The sequence below is a fragment of the Neodiprion virginianus genome, chromosome 4 (genome assembly GCF_021901495.1).
Source record: "Neodiprion virginianus isolate iyNeoVirg1 chromosome 4, iyNeoVirg1.1, whole genome shotgun sequence".
NCBI classification, from domain to species: Eukaryota; Metazoa; Arthropoda; class Insecta; order Hymenoptera; family Diprionidae; genus Neodiprion; species Neodiprion virginianus.
This window is the reverse complement of record NC_060880.1, coordinates 10095374-10116783: the sequence shown is the minus strand read 5'-3', so window position 1 is coordinate 10116783 and position 21410 is coordinate 10095374. Positions and strand designations below refer to the sequence as shown.

Below are 21410 nucleotides of genomic sequence, written 5' to 3'. Positions count from 1 at the left end.
TACAAACGCACAAGAAAACAAATTTGAACTAACTGCTGATGAGAGGAATTAACGACATCAGAGTCAGGGCGGCTAGGTGATCTAGTGGAGTAAGGCTCCGGTCAAGCATCTCTAGATACCAGGTTCGATTCCTGGCTCCGCCGTTAATTTTTCGAATTTACCAGTTTATCAAATTTATACCTTCAAGATAATTGAACTCTATTGGTCAGTGATATCGTACTGCGGTAATATTTTCGTCTGTCAAATAGGGGAACCAACTTGCTCAAAACGGGGCAGAGCTGTCAAACATATCCGCGTCAAGTACCGCATTGAGGTTATATCCTTATGATTACTCGTAACCGATATCAGTCATCGATTAGTTTGGCAAACCTTATCGAATCACTGCATAAATTATTTGATATCTGCATAATCTGAAAAAATCCGCATTGCCCACGCCATCTCCAACAACGGCGTATATGACAGCTGAAGCTTGAGATGGCTAACCTGCTTGAGACGATGGCAAAGCCTCGTGCATGCTCAGTCAGTCACTGGGCCGCTAACTTTCACTATTTCGTCTCGATATGTTTTATCTCGACTTTTCATCGCAATCTGCTATGCAATCTGGGATCTGAAAGATTAAAGGAAATCGCCGGCACATCTACTCGTTTATAAGCTTTATGGACAGAATAAGAAAAATAAGGGAAATCACAGAGAATTTGTCGGGATCTAGAAAAACTAGCGAAGTTTGGGAAAAATATTTAGTCAATCTTAAAAGATAGGTGGCGCATAGAATGGCTGCACTGCGAATTGACGTGCGTATCTGATTGTGAGTGTATTTTTTGCGGTAACATGATGTCCTTTTTCGTTTCCACAGTATTCATCAGTAATCTCTGACAGAGGATTTATGGTTAATGGTGACGTTCTTTCTGATTTTCAAATCACACTTACTTTTATTTCTTATTCTACAGAGTGTCTCATTTTAATCAATCTATTCAAATATCTCGAAAACTGAATATAGTCGACCTTTATCTAACCTTGGAGGGTTCATTTCTGGAAAATCTGACCCAAATTTTCTTTTACGCTTTGAACCACACAACTTTTGTCTGAAATGTTTTTCACGCACGGAAAAAAAAATTCTGTTCGGCGAGCTGTATTCTACAGCTCCAGTAACTATACGCACTCTACGGTCTATCTTGTAGTTACAGCAACTATATATTAGTCAGCTCTGATAGCTGCAAGTTGTTCAGCTCTCACAGCTGAATGGTTTTGCTCTAAGAGCTGTAAGTTGCGCTGTGCTCTGGTGCGTTGACATATTTCATAACCTTCAAATTTCATGAGTATGATTTAAATACAGTTGATAGATAATTGTTTAAATAGTCCATTCAAATATGTAAATGACACTGAATAAATAATGATAATAATGATGAAAAATAATACTAATAGCAATATAATTGTACTATTTAATAATAAGCGCTGTGAGCGGAGCCGAAAAATTCTGGTCTAGCTCTTCGAACGAAGCTGTTTAGCTGAGAGAGCTGAACAACGTACAGCTATGACAGCTGACTAACAGTCAGTTATACGAACCATGCAGTGCTCTTCCAATATCAGAACGTTTAGTTCGACGAACTGTTTACAAGTAACTATCTAATATTTAGTTCCACGAGCTGAATTTTTTTTTCCGTGCGCACACTTTTGATTTCCGAGATATTTGACTGGATTGATTACAATAAAACACTTTGCACATTGAGTTTCCTCTTTCTCGTAGCTATAACTTTAAATGAACCAGTGATTTCGAATTTGCCATTTTTTTGAAATCATCTTAGTTTGCGAAAGCATTCGACCCTTTCGCTAATAGGCTTGCAGTAAAGTAAACAAATATTTAACCCTCCAATATTATACACAGGTGCAAATTTGCACTAACCTAATTAAAAGCCCAGGAGATCTTTTTGTCAAAGGGTTTGGTTTCTAATGCATTTGTAACCAATTAAATATTTTTCATTGTACGACATTACATGAGATTCATTACCCTTTTCTCTTAATTTAGAGGTACAAGGTTCAAGGTCGAAAAAGCACTCACTAAATATTTTATAGGAAAAAACTTCCTTCAATATAAAAATTATAATGTGAAATAACATTCAACAATTTGAGGTTGGAAACTCTTATAATTTTATTTCACTTTTATGCTGATTTTTCGAGCTCGTTGGATATCAGTAGTCAGGGACCGTTTATAAAATGCGCGACGTTGATTTTCAGAATTTTCGACACACGCCCCCCCCCCCCCCCCCCAACGGCGTCACGTGGTTTGTGAACGACCCTGAAATCGCAAGTTTTGAAGATGCGCAATCGGAAGTAGTAAGAGTTTTAAAAATTTCGCGATATCTATCCACCAAATACTTGATCTATCACAAAACTTTCATTCAAATTAGTCAAAGCCGATTCTCTGTAATTTCAAATACCTTGACGAAATAATTATTCAGAACTATTCGCATCTGGCTAATCAGAAATTGCCATTTTTGCTATAAAAAAATGGGAATTCCAAGCAGATGGACTTCACATATCAGAAAAACCTCTGGGAAATTTCTCCTCTGAGTTCTCTCTGACTACCATGCAATTAGTTGGAGCAACCTTACAACGTAGTGTGCGTTTTTTCTATCTATTCCGTGTATGAAAAAGTTTTGCCTAAACGGATGAAAATCCTCTTAGAGCGGTAGCAATAATGATCACTACTCACGTACCACATTTATATTCTCAAGTATATATTTCAAATGCGGTTAGTGGGTTATTCATTGTTGCGATGGAAAATAATTAAAAAGTCAAAGATTATTTACTCTTTGTCCCAGCTACTCTCAATCAGAATTATCCAGGGATTATTTTTATCACTATCAAGTTTTCAGTCATAGAATTATTCATTCGGGGATCTATAAATTATTGTATGTGCTCTGAATCAGGCTGTCAGTGCTATAAAGTCTGTGCGCTCTGCGTGAAATATTCCTAGTTTTCTTCTCGTCTTTGCACTTAGTGCGCACTTTTTCTATAAGCCGAATTCAGCCTTAGTACAAAAGTTTGAAGACTTTCGTATTATGTAATAAATACATAGATGCAATAAAAAGATACATTATTTGAGTCTGTGGTTTAAGTTCTGATTAACATATGGAGTTTTTAAATTAGATTTTGTTCTTTTAGTTTCACAAAAATTCGGAACGACGCACGATAATAAATTTTGTCAGATGGATTCAATTACTGTTTCAAATAATTGAGTTCTTCCAGCACCGTATCACTTTATAACCGTTAAGCGATACGTTGTTTTGGCTGTAAACAATTGCAACTACCTATTAATCGTATAATATTTAAAAACAAAAAAAACTACTAGCATACTGATCAGTCTCAGCCGTTTTCTTTAAATCACATATTTAAATCTTCAAGTACTTTTTTATTCGAATTCATGTAACGTCATACGTCACTGTATATTTATACATATCTGGACTCGAATAGATAACGTGAGGAAGAGGTCAATGGGCGTCACGGCCTTTCACTTTACGGATCTCATCAAGAGCCACTGTATTAATTACTAAAGTTTGACTATTTACGAAATTCGTTTCATATATTATTTGTAAACGCCATTAAATTAACTTTATAAATCGGTACACGTATCTTGCAACCATATATTTGGAAATTTAAAATAACATAGTTGAGTCTATTGGATAGTAATCAAAAATTACTTTCAAATACCATTAAAATTCCTTCCTCGTATAAAGAAAAAGTTCAGTTTACCGTTGCTGCTGCATACACTATAAATTTTTCGATGCAAAATCAAACCTAGGTCATGCAAAAAAATTTTATCATTGCCTGTTCAATAGCTCATGCAGCATAGTTGATTTAGCTATTTTTGGATCAAAATTAAATCTCGTAATCGCAGGCTTGGTACTAAACATGCAAAAGTTTCTTAAGGGGTGGGGGGTCTTGGTCGATTTCGACGATGACGTATATATCTCCAAATGTCGGAAGTCTACGTATTTCGAACGGCTTAACAGGCTCATACTATACGCAATTCAGAACAAAAATACTCCGATACTATTTCTATTTGACACCGAAATAAAGAAATGGCACGAATTCTACGGAATCGCAATAGTAAATTCGCAAAATTCTACCATTTCTTTATTTCTGCGTCAAATGAAAATGTGACGGAGTATTTCAGTTCAAAATTATGTATAGAATGGGACTGTTGAGCTCCCTTTTGCGTTCGAGATTTTTGGACCTCGATATTTGGAGATATATAGTAGACTGGGCCAAAAAAAACGAAGAATTTTTTTTAATGGTACTGTAAAAACATTGTTCATGACGACAAATAAAAATTATCCTGAAAGTTTGAGCCCTTAATATTAAAATTAAGGGGTGTATCGTTACAGCTATTGATTTTTTAACAGTTACCGCATTTTTTTACCCAAAATCCGTCAATTATCAATCTGAAAAATTTTATCAATCCGTATTTTTGAAGGAAATTAAATTTCCTACAAAAAAGCTCTTTTACTAAATTGACGTAGATCGAGCCGTTTCCTTGCAATCGTGCCTTAAACATTGATTTGTTCTGTCAAATTTTTGTTTGAATTTTAGATTTTTGTAATTACCAGAAAAATCAATATTTTCATAAATCAAACCATTATTTTTGTGGGAAATTTGATGCTCTACAAAAAAGGTCACTTAACATTTTTCATGAAATTCACTCCTTTAAAAGTTATTCGACATTGAAATTGTATTCAAAAGTAATTTCAATATTGATTTTTCTGGTAACTACAAAAATCAAAAATTGAAACAAAAATTTGACAGAACAAATCAATGTTTAAGGCACGATTACAAGGAAACGGCTCGATCTACGTCAATTTAGTAAGAGAGCTTTTTTGTAGTAAATTTAATTTCCTTCAAAAATATAAATTGATAAAATTTTTCAGATTGATAATTGACGGATTTTGGGTAAAAAAAATGCGGTAACTGTTAAAAAATCAATAGCTGTAACGATACACCCCTTAATATTAATATTAAGGGTTCAAACTTTCAGGATAATTTTTATTTGTCGTCATGAACAATGTTTTTACAGTACCATTAAAAAAAAAATTCTTCGTTTTTTTTTGGCCCAGCCTAATATATAGTCAGCGTCGAAATTGACCAGAGCACCCCCTTAAGTATATGACATTCGATATAGCCTCATTCAAATCATGTGTAATATACTAATATGTAATTATATACTGTTACCTTGTACATACTGCAATTCAATGCGAAATTCAGATACCTCTCTGTATACGTAAATATTACGATGAAACAGCCGCATTCGAAGGGGAGGGGGGTAAGAAAAACTGCAGAAAATATTTCCCAGACCGAGTTCAAACCCCAGCTTGTCGATTTAGCGCATAAACGACGTGACCCGTCTTACATTTTTTACCAACTGCCGGTTAGAACCTTCTGAACTCGCCAGGAACTCTCAAGTCATCCTGTTCCGTACTTTCGCACACCGACATGATGCTACTGCGATCTATAATATTCAATGCATAGATAAAAAAAAATCAATCATATTGAACCTTGAATAGGTTTTTTTTTTTTTTTTTTATCGGTTACTTGGAATTGAATATTACAGATTTATAGACTTTAATCACAAATTCTAGTGCACAAATCCATTTTGTGAATGTTGCATTGAAAAGTACGGGTCTGCATTCTAACAGCATTGAAGAGTATGTAGCTATTGCTTGCTAGCAATGACCTAGTTAGTAAACGCATGAATGGTTAATGGTCTGAAACGTATGAGCCATCTAAGATTGACACTTAGTCGTAGCAAAAGTATACGCTGTTCATTTAAATTAACACAATTGTTATTCCTTTGCACGATCTACTTTGAACTGTTGATACATTGATTAGAGAAATACTCGTTGGCATTTAAAGTAAAAATATATCACTCGTTAATCATTGTAACAGTTTCTGAATATCAGTTTCAGACTTTGATGAAAAACGTTAAATTCAATAGAACTTTCATTTGGTATTTACTTGTAGAAATTTCGGAATTACGGAGTTCAGACCTTAAACAGACGGACGAAGCCTTTCTAACGATAAATCGTAGAAACTGGAAATAAAAGAAATTTTTTAATCAAGGTTTGGGTTTTAATGCAATTAAGAAAACCAGCAAATCCTGGATTAGAAAGAATATATTGGAATTTAAGAATGATATTTACTTTGGACGTAATAATGTTTTCGACTGCGTAATTACTTATTTATCAGAAAGATAATGAAATTATTCATACTCTGCCATATATATAATATCCATTTGAATTTGATTAGAACAAAATTGATCAGAAAACATCACAATTGTGTCGGGAATTTCTAATTAGATCCCAAAGATATTTTTTTGTGGAAAGAGAGCTTGCTCTTGCGTCATATTCACGTGGGTACCTTCAAATGTTCAAGAAATGAAACTGATAGTTAGACAGAATAACATCATACCTTGTGGTCTGGTTTAATAACATTCTGTTCGGGAATTGTATTTAAAAACATCGTATATCAGAATTTAATTTTGAATCACCGAATTTGAGGATTTGATTGAAAAACATCGTACCTCCCAAATTGTACGAAAAACATCGTGCTTCAGAAATTGACTCAAAGCAATCATATCGCCGAATTCGGCTCAACGTCATTCTATCTCAAGTAAACGTTTCGTTCGCCAAATTTCCTGAGATTTTTGAAAGAATGAAAGTGCTGGTTAATTTATAAACTGCGGTTGGGATTTACCATATTTTACTAAATCATAACTTAATTCCAGTGCGTACAGTTACTTTATTTTTATGTGATCCATTCACCTTGTTTTACGAATTGTGGATTAAACTCGATTGCAAATAGTTGCCCATATATGTACTATTATACTTATAGTCAGTTAATAGCATTAATTTATAGATAGCATTTTCGTTATAAAATAATTTTATTTATCACATTAGAAGCTAACGCCAAACCAAAACAATTTCAATATCTTTCTTTTAATATTTATTATCTATTATTCAGTATAATCATGCACAACACCGTTAAAGTATACACGTATAATGTTATATACTTATATTGTAGATACAAGTAGAGTTAGCCTACAAGGTAAATTGAATCGAAATATAAAAAATGCATCACTTTATTCTTAACTTACGGAATCAGTTGTTTCTGTCAAAGAAACGCAGGGTCAAATTTTATGGAATTCGTAATTAGTATTTCCTTAAACAAAGTGAATGTTTCACATAAAAATTATAGCAATTGTACTCCAGAATTGTTATCAAATATCATGTAGCAAAATATTGTTAAATCTTAATCACGGTTTTTAAGTCAACCAGCGCTTTTATCGTTTCAAAAATCATGTAGGGGAGAGTGAAGCACATTCGTACATTGCAAACTTTCGTATTTACAGTGTGCGCATAACAGCGTTGTTAGTTGTGTGCGTTGTAAAAAAAAGCCAAACGAAATTAACTTTTAGTGCGAAATATTTTACATTGAAAAGTGGGTATCTTACACATCAATTCATAAGGATGCAAGCTTCTGAGTGTTGTGTTCCACCGATTGCAGTTTTGCGGAATGATTCTGTATTGCTTTGTGCTAAATTAGATGCGTCCAACGCGTTACTGCAGCATTTAACACTTCTGGTTTGTGACTTTAACGTACATCGGCAAAATGGGGCCCAAGAGGACGATTGACGTGGAGAAAATTCCGACATGTAATTTGAAATATTCTCGGTTAATCTTAGGTCTTATAGTATCAAATGAATGAACAAAAATATTTGAAAGTTAAAATACGTAAACATTTTTTTGTGACGTATAAAATTGTACCTTTCTTTTACTATATTCAACGGTAACCGTGATAAATCGCTGAATTAGAAATCTCGTCTAACAAAACGCATACAATTAGTTTTTCAACAGTAAATTAACTAAGAAATATCACTAAAATCGTTTTAAAGGTTAGGAAAATAATGTGTCCGAATGTGCCCCACAAATGCAACATTTTGTGCAGAGGCGTATTGCATTGTTGCATTAGTAAAAATATCGTTGTACAAATGCAGGTCACTAGGTAATGAAAATAACTACTCATTCGTTCCAAAATCGGACCGATGTAAACGGATCTTGATGTTGATGATTGGCTGCAAAAATTGTCTAAATCTGCCTGAGACTCCACTACGCGTGTGAAGGAAATGTCGACTTAAGGGGGTATTCTAGTGTAGAAATTTGAAAAAATCGATTTTTTTTTTTATATTTTCAAAGCTTAACCTTTCAAGAATGTGTCCTTAAAAGGACAAGTCAAAATTTCAATTATTTTCAGAGATATAGCCATTTTAGTGACACGTCTTCAATACTGGCTCGGCTGGAACGAATTTTACTCGAAACTTTAAACGCGTTTTTCTCAAAACTACATTTTTCAAAACGGTTGACATGATTTCTCAAGTTCTATTGAACCGATTTACTTGAAATTTGGTGAGAATCTTCTCAATACATGTCCCTATCGCACGAACTATTATTATAACGAAATAATAATTTTTACTATTTTTAAAAAATTCAGAAACGTCCAAAAAAGTCAAAAAAAACGTATTATTTTTTCGGACAGCCGTAATTTGGCAAAAAAAAATTTTTTTTCGACTTTTTTTTAGTTAGTACGATAGCTGCATTTATGTAGATTAATAATCTTTTTTTTTTCTGATTTTGAAAATGCTTGCAATCGTGACAACATTGGCGCGCCATTTTTTTTGTAGCCCCCACTTCAACAACTCATAGCACTTTCAATTTTGTATTTTTTGACTTGTTTTTTTTTTTTTGTAATCGTGAAATAATAATAAACGCCTGATAAAAAAATGGATGGTAAAAATATTTTTTGTTTTTTGTTTATAGCACTTCAAAAAACACCTCAAATTCATGCCTCTACACTAGAATACCCCCTTAAGATACGATGGTATTGAATTAAATTGTGAGATGCGACGGTTTTTGACTTAAACTCGAACATAATAGCATATTTTTCGTCCAAATTCTAAATTAAATTCTGAGCTACAACGTTTTTGAACGAAATCCTGATGTATAATGTTCTTCAATTGTCAATGAGGTGAAAATCAGAAATTCTTCATACCCAGACATTACAGAAAGTTTTAATGAACTTATATTCTACACACGTTAGGGTAGTTTCTATTTAGGGCGCAGTAGACGTACACCCCCCAATCGACTCCAAATAAATCAAAAAACATTTTCCTATTTTTTTTCAGATTTTTATCTCAACTCTGACCCCTCCCCGTAAGACGACGAATTTATCCCCGTTTACATTCTCTTTATATAGTTTATTGTAAGAGTAATATATAATGTTAGAAAAAATCTGTAACTGCGAGATTTTAATGAGAATTCGTGCTGCTATCTGAGAAAACATTTGTATCGTCATACAAGGTAAACTGGACGAATCGCACGGCGTATAAAAGGAAAAAAAGTGAGATTTAGAAGCTGTGCAATTCGTCTCGTATATAAAAAACTCATACCTACTCTCTAAAATATTTAACACCCTTGAAAATCTCATGTGACCTCAAATCTTTGTTAACCACAAAAGCTCAATTTATGATTTTAAATTGCTTCATAGTCACTGTACACCTAAGTGCAAAAAATAACAAGTAATGTACTTGAAGAACTAATCAATCAAGTTGAATAGAAAATTCAAGTTTTCATCAGGCTGAAATTACTAACGTTAACTAAACGATACGTCAGGGGAAAAAATGATTGGGCAGTATTAAAATAATTTTCGAGGAGTTAGCTTTTCAGAATTATTGTATATTTTGTACGCTTATAATGGTTTACTAAATTTCGAAAAGTTATACAGATGCGAATTATTGATTTTTCCCAAATATGCATCGTTACGGTAACGTTACTAACTTCATCCTCGTAAGTGTTCACCATTATTGAGATCCGATGATAAAATGAACGAAACTGACTTAGTTACTTGAAAGTACGACATTGCGAAATTATGGCTGAATAGGGGAGAGTCGCGTAATACTGACCGGTTCGTAATCCGGACCAAATCTAGATCTCGTTCACATCTAACAGATCAAACAGCTTTGGTCGGTACTGTAAACTGGTACGTATTGCACGACTCTTCCTTATTGAATCGAATCATTGATGCTATCTTAGAATTCCTTTCGATCAAGATTGTTGGAGCGAAACCCGAGGTATATAAAAATAGGAATGGCCCACTGGCACAGGTTTTAGTGGCACACGAGCAACGTTGCACAAAGCGCAATGGCGCACATATCAGTAGCGTGCGTTAAATATGGCACAGAAAATTAAATTGTTTGCTCACAGCCTAATGGAACACAAGATTTTTGGTAGGTACACGAATCTGTGACACACATGCGTTCCTTCACAGGTATTCGGAAATTTTGTGTTCTACAAGATTGGTCCTATATATTTTTGCCCTAATTGTCACCATTTTGGCAGCGTAAGCCACGAAAGTGTCAAAAACGTGAGAGACCCCGTTTTATTTTTTTTTAAGAGTTTCTATTTTATTTGTTTATTACAAAATTAACTGGTGCTGCAGTACCAATGCCTCAGGTCTTTATTATTAACAATGTTCCGAACATTTTTCATATTTTTTTACTTGGTAGCTAACTAGTCGAATTTCACGCTTATTTTTGCTCCTATTTGACTAGTCTATCACCCTACAAGCTTCATACTCGTCACAAACCGCCTACTTTCCACACTTGTAAAATAATTACTATTTCTCCGCCGCTTAATTCGTAAGTAACTTTGACTAAATTTTATGCTAATTCTAACAATGTCCGACCCTTACTTTCGATTTCCTAATCAATTTTTTGTATAACTCCTTGAGATAAATTGATGTGCTATAATTACGGGACGCCAAATAAAAACGCCGCATGTTATATATTTATCGTGCGTCATAATTCCTGTGCGCCACAAAGCCTCGTGTTATATTACTCGTGTGCCATAATGCACTTATGCTGCGGGAACGTATGCCATTGGTATCACCTCCATAACAATTGACGCAAACAAGAAAATTTAACGTATAAACGAGAAAAACGTACCGTAGTAAATCGTACAAATGAAGTCTTACATGTATACAATTTATTGAAACTTCTGACTTGGAAATTTCGTGAGCTATTGATTTTAAAACTGAAGTGACAAACTAGAAAAGTCAGCTGGCTTGAAAAGATTAGCAATTCTCAAACTTTACGTATTTCCGATATTTGCGATGGTAAAAATTTTCAAATTAACATTTATTCGTTTTGGTAAATAACATGTGACGGTTCCACCAATTTTTCTCAATATATAAGCAGTTCAAGTTACAGAAAACCACATCGATTGCGATCAGCGTCGTGGCTAGGAATAGTGCAGCTTGGCGCAATCCCGCAGAAAAACACCTATTTTACCCATATTAGATGCACTTTTTTATCATTAAACGTAACAAAAATGGCGAGTTGAAGCTGTATAAGAGGCCGCAGTTACCAGCTGAATGCGTTAAATTTCTTTCTAATTGTCCAATGCAGTACAGTTCGATGCTCATGATTCTATGAAGATGTTAAAGTTGCATGAGATCCAACAAAAATTTTCCATTTTTGGCCTTCATTACGCTTTCTCAATCAACAATAATGCATGAAGCTGAAGCTAGCGGCCAAAGTTAGCAGTCAAACCCTTCAAATTTTTTGAAATTAAAAAATGCAGCTCAGTTTCATCCTCATTATCTTATAAAAATATTAGGGGTTCGAGGTATTTCGCGAAATTTTGATTTTCGAATTTCACTACTTTATGCGAATGAATATCAGGGAGTGGGTCCCCGGCCTGTGGCTACGCGCCTGAGGCCCGAGCTACGGGAGCGTGAGGGAGGGAGACGTTAAGTTAAGGGGGTATTCTAGTGTAGAGGCATGAATTTGAGGTGTTTTTTGAAGTGCTATAAACAAAAAACAAAAAATATTTTTACCATCCATTTTTTTATCAGGCGTTTATTATTATTTCACGATTACAAAAAAAAAAAAACAAGTCAAAAAATACAAAATTGAAAGTGCTATGAGTTGTTGAAGTGGGGGCTACAAAAAAAATGGCGCGCCAATGTTGTCACGATTGCAAGCATTTTCAAAATCAGAAAAAAAAAAGATTATTAATCTACATAAATGCAGCTATCGTACTAACTAAAAAAAAGTCGAAAAAAAATTTTTTTTTGCCAAATTACGGCTGTCCGAAAAAATAATACGTTTTTTTTGACTTTTTTGGACGTTTCTGAATTTTTTAAAAATAGTAAAAATTATTATTTCGTTATAATAATAGTTCGTGCGATAGGGACATGTATTGAGAAGATTCTCACCAAATTTCAAGTAAATCGGTTCAATAGAACTTGAGAAATCATGTCAACCGTTTTGAAAAATGTAGTTTTGAGAAAAACGCGTTTAAAGTTTCGAGTAAAATTCGTTCCAGCCGAGCCAGTATTGAAGACGTGTCACTAAAATGGCTATATCTCTGAAAATAATTGAAATTTTGACTTGTCCTTTTAAGGACACATTCTTGAAAGGTTAAGCTTTGAAAATATAAAAAAAAAAATCGATTTTTTCAAATTTCTACACTAGAATACCCCCTTAACGTAAAGACGTTACCACCCATGAGATACTGAATGCTATATTCTACTAGGGGTATACATAACGAATTTCGTGAATTTGTCATTTTCATAACCAACCGTTAAACAAACCGAAATATATTCTAAAAACACCCGTGACATCCATGAATCCTACAAATATTAGAACGTTTGGTTACTAATTCTGGTTGTTAGCTTCAACCTCGTCAATAACGCATATAGCCGTTAACTTTCGGATCATGAATTTGAGCGTGAATCTCTAACTCGATTGTTTCGCAAGCAATCAATCAGACATCACTTCTGTCCTTAGGAAAAAAGCTTTGAGGAATACATACGTAATCGCATAAAAAATGAACTTTAAAGTCCGCAAATTTCATAGCAACTATACGCTCCAAACATACATTCATATTACAGATTAAACAATGTCTTTTACACAACGCAAGCTGCATGTTTTACGCGTTTTTTCATCTTGTATCCCGTACTTAAAGGAACCATTTTTGCGACAGTACAATCAAAAGACCTAAAATCTTGTATTACTCAAAAGTGCTTATGTTTCTAATATGCACATGCGCATCCGGTATCGAAACTTGAATCTGAAAAAAATATGTAATACATACTTTTGTTACTGTGCACTCTGGAAGCAAGGTCGTCCAACTCTTCAAATATTTTCAATATTCTCTTTGGCTCGTGTTGCAAACTATGGAGGGTGGAGTAAAGGAGGACGTACTCATCTTTCGCGCGCGATGCCAAAATCTCGAAATATAGCAACTATAATCTAGAACTCCTGTAGGTAGCGCATCGGACGAATTTTACCAAGCAGCAGATATAAGTACACATTAGGGTGTTTCAAAAAAAGACTAATTTTTTTTTCTTTCTTATGGTGTCCAAAAATTGATAGTATACCTAAAAATAAAAATTTTGGCGCCAATATGAGCTCTTAATAACAACAGTAAGGTTTGCCTCTATCCATTTCTTTATTTTCCATTTAAATAACAGGGAAAATTTTTTTTTTTATTATTGAATTTTTATTACTTTGGAACGGTTTATCATAATAACAATCTGAAAAAAGAGATTTGTAGGAAATCTCACGCTCTACAAAAAACGTCTGAAGATCGAAGTTCCTCAGATCGATCGTTTCAAAGATATCAGCGATCAAAAATAACACTAATCAAAAATTTCAAATATTTTCCAATAAAACTACAAAAAAATATCATATGCCATATTTATGATATTTTTTATGTAAAATTACTTTAATTCTGTTAACCCGAGGCTGTAAACTTTTTTTTTTTTTTTGCTAATTAATTTAATACTTAACTCACAAAAAGCACAAATACATAAATATAAAGGTTAATAATATCACAATTGCAATAAAAGTAATTTTATAAAACTGTAATATTTTCAAGTTAAAAAATTTTTATAACAAGCTGTTAATATTGTTTTTTGTTATAAAGAATTAATTGTTCAGTAAAGTTTCTTAGTATTTAGTAAAAAAAAAAAAAATTTGTTACAAAAGAGACCCAAAAATCATTTATGTGATATTTTTAACCTTTATATTTATGTATTTGTGCTTTTTATGAGTTAAGTATTAAATTAATTAGCAAAAATAAAAGTTTACAGTCTCAGGTTAACAGAATTAAAGTAATTTGACATAAAAAGTAACATAAATATGGCATATGATATTTTTTTGTAGTTTTATTGGAAAATATTTGAAATTTTTGATTAGTGTTATTTTTGACCGCTGATATCTTTGAAACGGTTGATCCGAGGAACTTTGATCTTCAGACCTTTTTTGTAGAGCGTGCAATTTCCTACAAATCTCTTTTTCAGATTGTTATTACGATGAACCGTTCCAAAATAATAAAAATTCAAAAATAAAAAAAAAAATTTCCCTGTTATTTAAATGGAAAATAACGAAATGGATAGAGGCAAACCTTACTGTTGATGTTAAGAGCTCATATTGGTGCCAAAATTTTTATTTTTAGGTATACTATCAATTTTCGGCTGAATTTTTGAAATGAAAAAAATTTCTAGATTTCTCGAATTTTTAAGGGCAGCAAAATGTCGCAGCATTTTTATACCGAATTTTTACTCGATAAGAGGAATGCCCATAAAGCAGGCCACCTGATGCGTGCTGAATGAGAATCACCTAGTTATTTTATTGACATTACTATTGGTGAAAAACTAGGCAGCAAAATAATGCGGCAGCATTTTACTGTCCGTAAAAATCCAGACTCAATCGAACAATTTCAGATATTTCAGCAGTCGCGTCGCTAGTAACTGAAATCAGAACTGCTATAAGCATCGAAATTATGGTCGCAGAAACCCACGTCTACATGTATATAGATTCTCCGCCCTTATAGGGGTTAAAGGATGCATCAGTGAAACTTTATAATTTTTTTTATTTACGTGAAATTTCAACACCTAATAAAGCTTCAGAAAATAAGTGATTTTCAACAGGTTTCATTTAATTACGCTCCACACGTGGCCAATTATTATTCATGTAATACTAGTATGGTTTACATGTTCTTTTTTACCTGCGTTTCGTATGTAAAGTAATCGTTTCTACGACTGTACAAAAAAAAGAGCACTTTTACTTCCTTGTACTTGACAGTGCTCCGTTTCTCAGAAGCGGGATTTTTAAAAAAGCTTCTTGCAATGCAATTATTGTAAATGCTTTTTGAAAATTCTACGATTACTGGAGAACGTAGGAAACAAAGTTTGCTGTGGAAATTGCGACTCGACAAGCTACTGATTTATTATGCTACTTATTCGCAATGGACCATTAATTTTCATTCACAAAAATTTGTCTGGAAATTGACGATTCCGATTTATTGGCACAAGTACCGAGGTGATAATTTGTCAGATCGCAATTTTTACTCTCTTTGTTCCTCCGATAATCCTGGAATTTTTGAAAAATGTTATAAGAATTATACCGAAGGGAACCTTTTGAAAAACACCACTTCTTAACACTATTCCAAATTATGTCTGGACACATATCGAATATAATTGTCTAAAATCGGATGAAAACCAGTTGTTTTATGAAACTTCATTGTGAGTTCAAATTTCAACCAAATCGAAAAATTATAAAGTTTCAGTGATTTGTCTCCTTAATGCACAATATACTAAAAATTGACAACCAGCCGAGGGTGGTTTGATCTTTATTTTCACCCGAAATTACAACATGTAAGATAGCGCTGTGTGATATTCGCGTGCAATATAAAATTTTAAAAGAACAGATAATTTATAAAGACTTTTAACGATATGGTAGTCGTAAAGTATGACGAAGCTGAAGTTAGTAACGTTGACAGGAGTCAAGTTTTCGAAATTTTTAAGTATGTTTTGTTTACCGTGGTTTACTATATTTCAGACTAAATGTGCAAAGTAACGGTTTTCCCTAAACATGCATCGGTACTGTGACGTTACTAACTTCAACCTCATAAAGTACGCCAGTATGGTCGCGTTTTCCTGCCGTGAAGTTGAACTTTATGGACACGTGTCCAATTGAACACAAGTTTAACTTTCTGGCGATCCTAGAACCGGCTTTGCCGGTCCGCGCTCGGCTATAAGGTGAACCCTTACGGCCTTCGTACGAAAACTATTATTTCGAATATTGATGACTTTTAGACGCCCCTTGTATGGAGGTGCCCTGGTGTGTTCGCTCTATTGCACTATGCTACGATGCTGATTGAGACCATGATCATCATAAAAGTTCATTCTCAAAATATTGTCAGACAAAAAAAATTATCGAGTCCGCGCGCGTTGAAATGCGCCACCACGTCAGAAAATAGCAAACCCAATAAACAAAATGTAAAGCCATTGGTAACAAGTTTCTCGCGCCAAGACAATTTTTTTTTTTTTTTTTTTTTCCTACTGATCCGAATTTATTTCCTGCTCATTCGCAAACTTTCTTTCTTCTATGTGCACCGACTATGATTTTTGCTATAGTCATGATAGGAATACCCGATGTTTCAACCCAATTGCGGAGGTTAGTACAGAAAGAGTATAAGTGACGAATTTGCAAAATTCAAGCTAAGCATGGTTTCGTGTACTTGAAACTACCAACTGTCAGAGAAATAATCGTTTGCCTGAGTTGAAGTTTGACTGCGTCATTTATGTGCGCATCGTGTAGCTAGTGACTGAAAAGTTCAAATCGCTTGGTAGAAAAACGGTACAAGTGCACTCAGGAGCGTCTTTACTCATGAACTTGTAATTCTCGATATTATGTTCTTAATAAGTTGTAACACTGAAATGGCAAGAAATATTCGTGCAAAAATTGTATAAGTGCAAGGAATTGTGAGTATCTATAGTTTACTTATTCTAATAAACAGAATTTTGGGTATAAAATAGTATACTATTCTCTTCTAGACATTCCAATATATAATAGCGCTCCCACCCTTGCGGGGCATTTTGAAAGGGTTGATAACTTTGACCGTCAACATCTCAAATTTAGCAAACATGCAGTTATATCCTTTTTGCACTAACCCCCTCGATTATTAATCACAACGAAATCCTCACTATCGACAGCCCACTACCCATTACCAACTCGTTACCAATTAGAATTTTATTCCATGCTGTCATTTTTATATTTTCAAATGTTTTTGTATCGCGACTTACATTTTACTTATATTCTTCAGTCGAAGATTCCCAAATTGCAAGTTTTGAGCAAATTGTATTAGTTTTGTCACTTATGATCACTACATGAGATACACCGACTTGATTAAATATTTTTTACTTTACATTTAGAACTAGGGACTCGGAGAACCCCTGGAAGACAAGTTTGGAAGTAAATTAGACCAGTGTTTCAATTTTTCTTCACTATACTAGAACCGCCATTTTTAGTTTGGTAATTTTAGTTACCATTCAAAACTAGAACATGAACGAACTTTAAATATTGACTCTACATTCGACTAACGTTTGTAATTTGGGTCCAGTATTCTCGATTGCCGAAGGCAGATTCGAACTTAGTAATCTAGAAATCATTCGAATTTCAACTTTAAATTCAAAATATCCAGTGACTCAAAATACTTCTAGGTATAGAGTAACGTGGAAATAGCTTTTTAGAAATGTTTTTATCGTAGATGAATTCTATTCTTGCTTAATTTGATGTGTCATGTTTCATATATGAAACCCTACACTTTGAAGGGTAAGAAATAAATTTACATAATCGGGGTATGTGTCTGATGTGTGTAAATTCTTTCTGGGGAGATGAGAATTGTCGTTCGATAAATCTGTAATTATCATGAGGTTAAAGTTCGTAACTTTAATTTACGATGCATTTTTAAATAACAATCGTTGAAAATCACTAATCTATATTTAAAGCAAACCGCACTCATATTTTGGACTAAATTCTTTCAGAGTAGGTCTGAAATTGCAAATCAGTAATTCTTGTCTGACTGCTTTGTTACGTTAACGTTACTAACTTCAATCTAGTTGAATACCATAAAATTATTTATCGAGACAATCAAATGCGTTCTTTGTCAATCGATAAATAATCTTCGCTATCGAAATTATTCATTATGATTTGTGACGAGATTCAAACCATTCATAACTATGTATAATCTTGTTATAGGTGAAAATACTTGTGCCAAATAGTACTGCTGGTATGATAATAGGAAAGGCAGGGAACTATATAAAGCAAATAAAAGAGGAATCAGGCTCGTATGTGCAAATAAGTCAAAAAGCAAAGGACTTATCGCTACAGGAACGATGTATAACTGTTATCGGAGAGAAAGAGAACAATCGAAATGCATTAATTATGATCCTGGCTAAAGTAGCCGACGATCCACAGAGCGGAACTTGTCTCAATGTCAGTTACGCAGACGTTAGCGGTCCTGTTGCCAACTATAATCCAACAGGTAGTCCGTACGCCCAGGCGCCTGCAGGGACGCCGACTTACACATCTACACCTGGTCTGAACACAGGTAAATTTTAATTGTTATAAAATTTTTCTCAAGGGTCGTGCAATAAAAAATATAAAGCTCCTTAAATAATAACGATAATAATAATATTTTAAGCATACAGATTCTCAAAAAGTGGTACAATATGCAACTTCAAGGTGGTAACATTAATGCAATGAAACATTGAACAAAAAATCGATATCTTGCAACTTTAGAATGATTTTAGAGTTGAACTTTGCAACCCATGAGTATTAGGGTGCTTCATTTTTAGGCGATATTTTTTTTTTGTTTGTGCTACCTGAAAATCGGATACTTTATACAAAATAAAAAATTATGCCGCCGGGTAAAAGGCTTAAAGTGCAATAGCGGCTTAGCTCATTTAAAAATTCAATTTCCTATTTAAATAACACAGAAAAATTATTTTTTTCTATTTTATTCAAAAATAATTTTTTAAATTAGAAACCTGAATTATATAATGACTCGAGAAAATCGTTTTATTGTCTATAGTAAATTATTATTTGATGTAAAAATAATAAATCTAGATTTAGAAATGATTTGATGTGAAATATAATAAACATTCATCTTCGCAGCTCTATAACTCAAAAGATGTTGGTCGGGGGGGATTTACGCAGAGGAACTTTTTGTAGCAAATTTTATGCCATACAAAAGCTATACACGCGTTTTTTCCAAAAAAAATTTTTTCACGTCGAAAAATCAAGTTGAAACCGAAAAAAAAAAATTTTCCGTGTTATTTAAATAGGAAATTGAATTTTTAAATGAGCTAAGCCGCTATTGCACTTTAAGCCTTTTACCCGGCGGCATAATTTTTTATTTTGTATAAAGTATCAGATTTTCAGGTAGCACAAACAAAAAAAAAATATCGCCTAAAAATGAAGCACCCTAATGAGTATGTTCTGTTACTATAGGTTAACAAATTTCAGCCTATCCTAAAGTTTCTAAGTAACTATGTTTTCTTGAAATTATATTGTTACTTTAACATTACGAACTGCTTCCCTGTTACAATATTTAGCATCAACACTCGCAATTTTCAAGCAGTACAATTTGATTGATCTGTCGGGTTGTGATATCAATGATTAGAAAATAATATTCATGAAGTTAACATAATAGAATTAGAAAAAGAAACAAATTAAAAATACCCATGCACGATAGCTCGTGTAAACTAAATAATTGACCTTTGTTTGGGGATGAAAATTGTGTTTGTTTCAAGACATTTATTACCCACTTTAAAAATTTCTGTTGAACAAGTCGTTACCTTTTCATTTTGTGTTTTATATGCATAATTTTTATTATGATTAGTAAATTCCATAAATAGTTGAAAGAAACAAACATTCAAAAGTATACATAAAAAAATGGTAATACGATTTTATTACAGTTCCTTTTTTTTTTCTTCATGACACTCTTAATATTATACTGAAACTTTTTGGCTCGCGATCTCGCTATTCAATGAATTACACAACGGTCAGCTATGACATAGTTTTACATTGTTTTTATACATAATTGTCTGTTATCATTGGCATTATTCAAACAATCTAGTTCAACCAATAACTTAATTATACCTGATTTACTGTCTCAATTAAGGAGGTTGTACAGTGAATCAATACTTGATTCATAATTTTATTTCAAGACCGTCGTATGTCAAGTATTTACTAATACATTCGCAAACTGCCATGTTTTCCTTCAAAATGCAATAAAAAATAAAAAATTACAAATATGAGCTTCAATATCGATTATTCATTTCAAACGGCTTTAAAACGATAAAAAATTTAGTGGACTAGATCGATTTCACTCTATGATGGGTTATTTTATTCAGAAGATTATTTTCTGCAATCCTGCTATGGCCCAAGTTTTTTTATTACATCTATATCGTTAAATATTCAATTTGTCAAGATTGCATTGACATTGATTTTGGTTAACAAATATAAATTCGGAATTGACTATTAAGATGAAAGAAAATTTGGTTTGGTTAATTTGTGCAAAAGAGTTTTCTAACTGAAATGAGCCGTCGTGGAGTGAAATTGAATTGATTTCACTAAAGTTTTTATCATTTCTAAGCAACTGTAAATAAAACATCGATGTCGAAGCTCTTGTTCATAATATCAGTCCCTATTTTTCACATTATTGGGGCAAAGATTTAACTTACAATTGTAATAATTCCATAAATACTTCAAAGTTTCGAAATTATTGAACAGAATAATTTTTTTAGCACTCAATTTAAGTATTATTTCTGATCTTTTTAAGGCGATTATGTGATCCACCGTGGCCATGTGTGTTGTCATGGTAAACCGTTGTCCATGTTTCTGTTTACTTGTGGTTAGGAAAACCTCAATTTGAGTCTGTGCGTTTGCAAGCTTATTGTATATCACTTGAGCCTTAGAATCAAACATAGTGGTGTACTGCAGTTTTATTACTACTTTTATAAAAATTTAACTTTTGGAGAATTCAGAGAAACTACGAATGGTAGAGATTTTTTTCTCATAACTATGTTACTCACAAAAATAATATGAACCATGCATCAAGTTTTGTTTGAGTCAATTTTTTTAATTTTTGTTTTTGTACCAGTTTTCCTAAATCTACATTTTACCCATAAATAAGTATCCAAACCCACAAATAGCTTTTTTAAATAGTCGTGTAATCGGACTCACAGATTTAAATGCCACTGTTTCTGACCTCGGTATCTGACAGAAATTCTTTACCGTTTCAATTGAGTCAGTATTTCAGTGCAAAAATATCTTCAACTTTTTGTCATATATTTAAAAAAGTTATGGCTGTTCAACTTTTAGAAAGCTAAGTTTTTTCGTACTTGAATTGCCTTGTGTCACTGATTTTTTATATTTTCAGCAATGTTTCATTTATACCTTGACGTAACTGAGAATCAGCTTTTGATTTTTATACTATGCTTTCATA

At 33.1% G+C, this 21410-nt stretch overlaps 1 protein-coding gene across 6 annotated transcripts in view; it reads left to right on the top strand.

Annotated features, from left to right (window-relative positions):
* LOC124303329 (RNA-binding protein Pasilla) overlaps positions 1-21410 on the top strand; it is a 56268-nt gene that overhangs the window by 13549 nt on the left and 21309 nt on the right. For all 6 annotated transcript variants that reach the window (XM_046760422.1, XM_046760416.1, XM_046760417.1 and 3 more), the window contains exon 4: positions 18158-18509. In XM_046760422.1, the coding sequence (XP_046616378.1) occupies positions 18158-18509 (352 nt within the window). The remainder of the gene's footprint in view (positions 1-18157; positions 18510-21410) is intronic.